The sequence below is a fragment of the Pteropus vampyrus genome, unplaced genomic scaffold (genome assembly GCF_000151845.1).
Source record: "Pteropus vampyrus isolate Shadow unplaced genomic scaffold, Pvam_2.0 Scaffold89, whole genome shotgun sequence".
NCBI classification, from domain to species: Eukaryota; Metazoa; Chordata; class Mammalia; order Chiroptera; family Pteropodidae; genus Pteropus; species Pteropus vampyrus.
Window position 1 is genome coordinate 443631 of NW_011888870.1, and position 2640 is coordinate 446270.

Consider the following 2640-nt stretch of genomic DNA (forward strand, 5'->3'; position numbering starts at 1 on the left):
TCTTCTCGATGGAGATGAGCGGCGGGAAGGAGATGACGGCCGAGATGACCCACACGGTGACGATGATGGCCTTGATGCGGCGTGGCGTGCGCTTCAGATTGTACTCGATGGCCTGCGTGATGGACCAGTAGCGATCCAGGCTGATGGCGCACAGGTGCACGATGGACGAGGTGCAGAAGAGCACGTCGAGGGCCAGGTAGATCTCGCACCACGCCTTGCCGAAGTACCAGTAGCCCATGACTTCGTTGGCCAGCGAGAAAGGGATGACGAGCGTGGCCACCAGGATGTCGGCCGAGGCCAGAGACACCAGGAAGAGGTTCTGGGGCGCCTTGAGCGCCCGGCTGGTGAACACGGCGATGATGACCAGCACGTTGCCGAACACGGTGAGCAGCATGAGCAGACCCGCCAGGCACACGAGCGTCAGCGTCACCTGCAGGGAGTAAGGGGTGGCCCGGGCGCCACCCCCCGGCGCCTCGGTCCCGTTCCAGCTGGCATTGCCCGCGTCCGGCTGCAGGGAGCCCATGGGCGCGAAGCTGCCCTCCTCGGCCAGCGGCTGCTCCTGGCGGAACATGAACGCGGGTGCCCGCTTACCTGGGCCGGCTGCCAGCTGCCTTCCGGCTCGAAGCCCGTGGATCCTCCTCTTCCTCCCGCGCCCCGCTCGCCCTGCCGCGCTTCACATGGGGAGGGGGCCGCAGGAACGCCGGGCCGAACTGCGGGGCCGCTATGGGCCCATGGGCCGGGCTCCCACCAACGGCGCCTGGCTTGTGCTTCGGGCGCTCAGGGTGGGCGCCGTCTCGCTCTCAGCCCCTAAACACCGCCAAGTTTTATTTCTAAGCGGCAGGAGAGAGTAGGTAGGGCCGATGGGGAAAGTGATTTATTCTTCAATAAGAACAAAAATCATCGGTGGCTTGATGACTTGGAAAGATGACAGGAAATTATCTATATATATATATAAAATCTCCTGACTCTTGAGCGTGAACGAAAGCAAGAGGTCTTACCGTGCGAGGGGCCCGCCCCCACCCCAGGAGGCAGACGAGGGGTGCTGATGCGGGCTTGGGGTCCTATGTCTGTCTCCTTACATCCCTGAAGCAATTCCCGGCTCTCCTGCTTCCCGCAGACGCGGCGGGGCCGGCGGGGCCCGGGCTGGGGCCAGGGTGCGGACTCTGCCGCTTCTCGGAGCGCCGCGGGACTTCCAAACTTGCGTGCCCTGCTGGGGCTGGGACACAGCGCGCGGAGCTCGGAGGCGGCGGCAGCGGCAGGGTGAGGGGTGTGGGGGCCGCATGAAGGCGCCCCAGTCCTCAGGCGGGCCGGGGCGGGTGGGCGATCGGCCCTCCAGGAGCCGCGGCCGAGGCAGAGGGTCTCTTGGGCGTCGGCCCGGCGCTTTGCGGGCACTGAGCGGGGCTGGACAGGCTGGGGTCCGAAGGCAGCGTGAGTTGGGGCAGGAGCGCAGGGTTGGGGGGAGAAGGCGCTGGGGGTGGCGGGGAGGCGGCACGCCGGCTGCTGGGCGTCTGCACCTAAGCCAGAGCCGCTGCTGCTCCTCCGCGCTCACCGTGGACTGGTTTTATAGCCCGGGGATCAAGCCGGCGTTGCCGAGCAGCCAGCGTCAGCCCCCACGTGGGAAGCCGACCCTCCCCCGCCCCTTGCACCTCCCCTCCGCGGGTCCGGCGCCCGCGCCCCAGCGCGGGACCCAGGGGACCGCTGCCTTCCTGGCCGGACGTGCCCTTTGGAAAGGCAGGTACCTCGGGCGAGGGGTTTAAAGAGCGTGCCCGGGGAGTGGGGAGCGGCCCCTGCTGGGAATTGACCGAGCAGCTCTGGGCCGGCCCAGCAGGAAGCAGTGGGCACCCGGGAGTGCCCCCATCGAACTGGGTTGAGAGGAAAGAGGGTTGGGGACCCCCAACTCGAATCTGGAAAAGCAGCCACCGAGACGGGTCACAACCGGAATAGCCCCGCCCTGGGCCGGGCCTCCCTCGTCCGCAAGTGCTCCCGGCCGCGGGAGCGAATGGAGTCTTGGCGAGAGAGGAAGGCGCAGGTTTGGATCGACCCTCTGGGGCGGAATGGGAAGTGCCTCCTGCCCAGCGGAGGAGGCCAGAGTTCAGAGCTCTGCTTGGGGAAGGGTGACCACGTGTGGTTCCAGCCACAGAGCTGTCTGCGGGACAGGAGCCAGAGGTCTGGACCGTGCCCCCTTAGACCACTGTGGGGAGGGGTCCTGGAGGCGGAGGCCTCGCGCCGCTGCAGAGCGAGGGCGCACTGACACCTGCTGGCCGCTAGTCATCAAGGCTGAGAAGCTACCCGCTAGCACCAGGCGCCTTCTCTCGTCCCTGCAGTCCTTTGCCTAAAGCGCCTTCTCCTATCTGAGGACAAGTTTAGGTCTAAGCTCAGGAAAGGAGAACCTAGATTTTAAATCGCACCGTCATGTTGCAGAAATCTTCCTAAAGCATACACTCCCGTGTGTCTACCCATTGCGGGAGTGGGGGTTTGTGTGATAAAATCACATGGGAAGGGCTCGGCATGCATCAGAGACAAAGACTGGCACCCACCCTGGACTGGCACAGCCCATCCCTTCCGCAGATCCAAGAGGCCTGGACCCTGCCTCTAAGGTTGCCCAGCTCTGGCCTGCTGTGAACCGTCGTGTCTTTGTTG

General features: G+C 65.4%; 1 protein-coding gene across 1 annotated transcript in view; it reads right to left on the reverse strand.

The window, feature by feature from the left end:
* Nucleotides 1–1599, reverse strand: part of ADRA2A (adrenoceptor alpha 2A) — a 4061-nt gene extending 2462 nt beyond the window's left edge. Inside the window, exon 1 of the mRNA XM_011363810.2 lies at nt 2–1599. Coding sequence (XP_011362112.1) covers nt 2–571 — 570 coding nt within the window. The 5' untranslated portion in view covers nt 572–1599. The remainder of the gene's footprint in view (nt 1) is intronic.
* Between the last annotated feature and the right edge of the window lie 1041 nt (nt 1600–2640).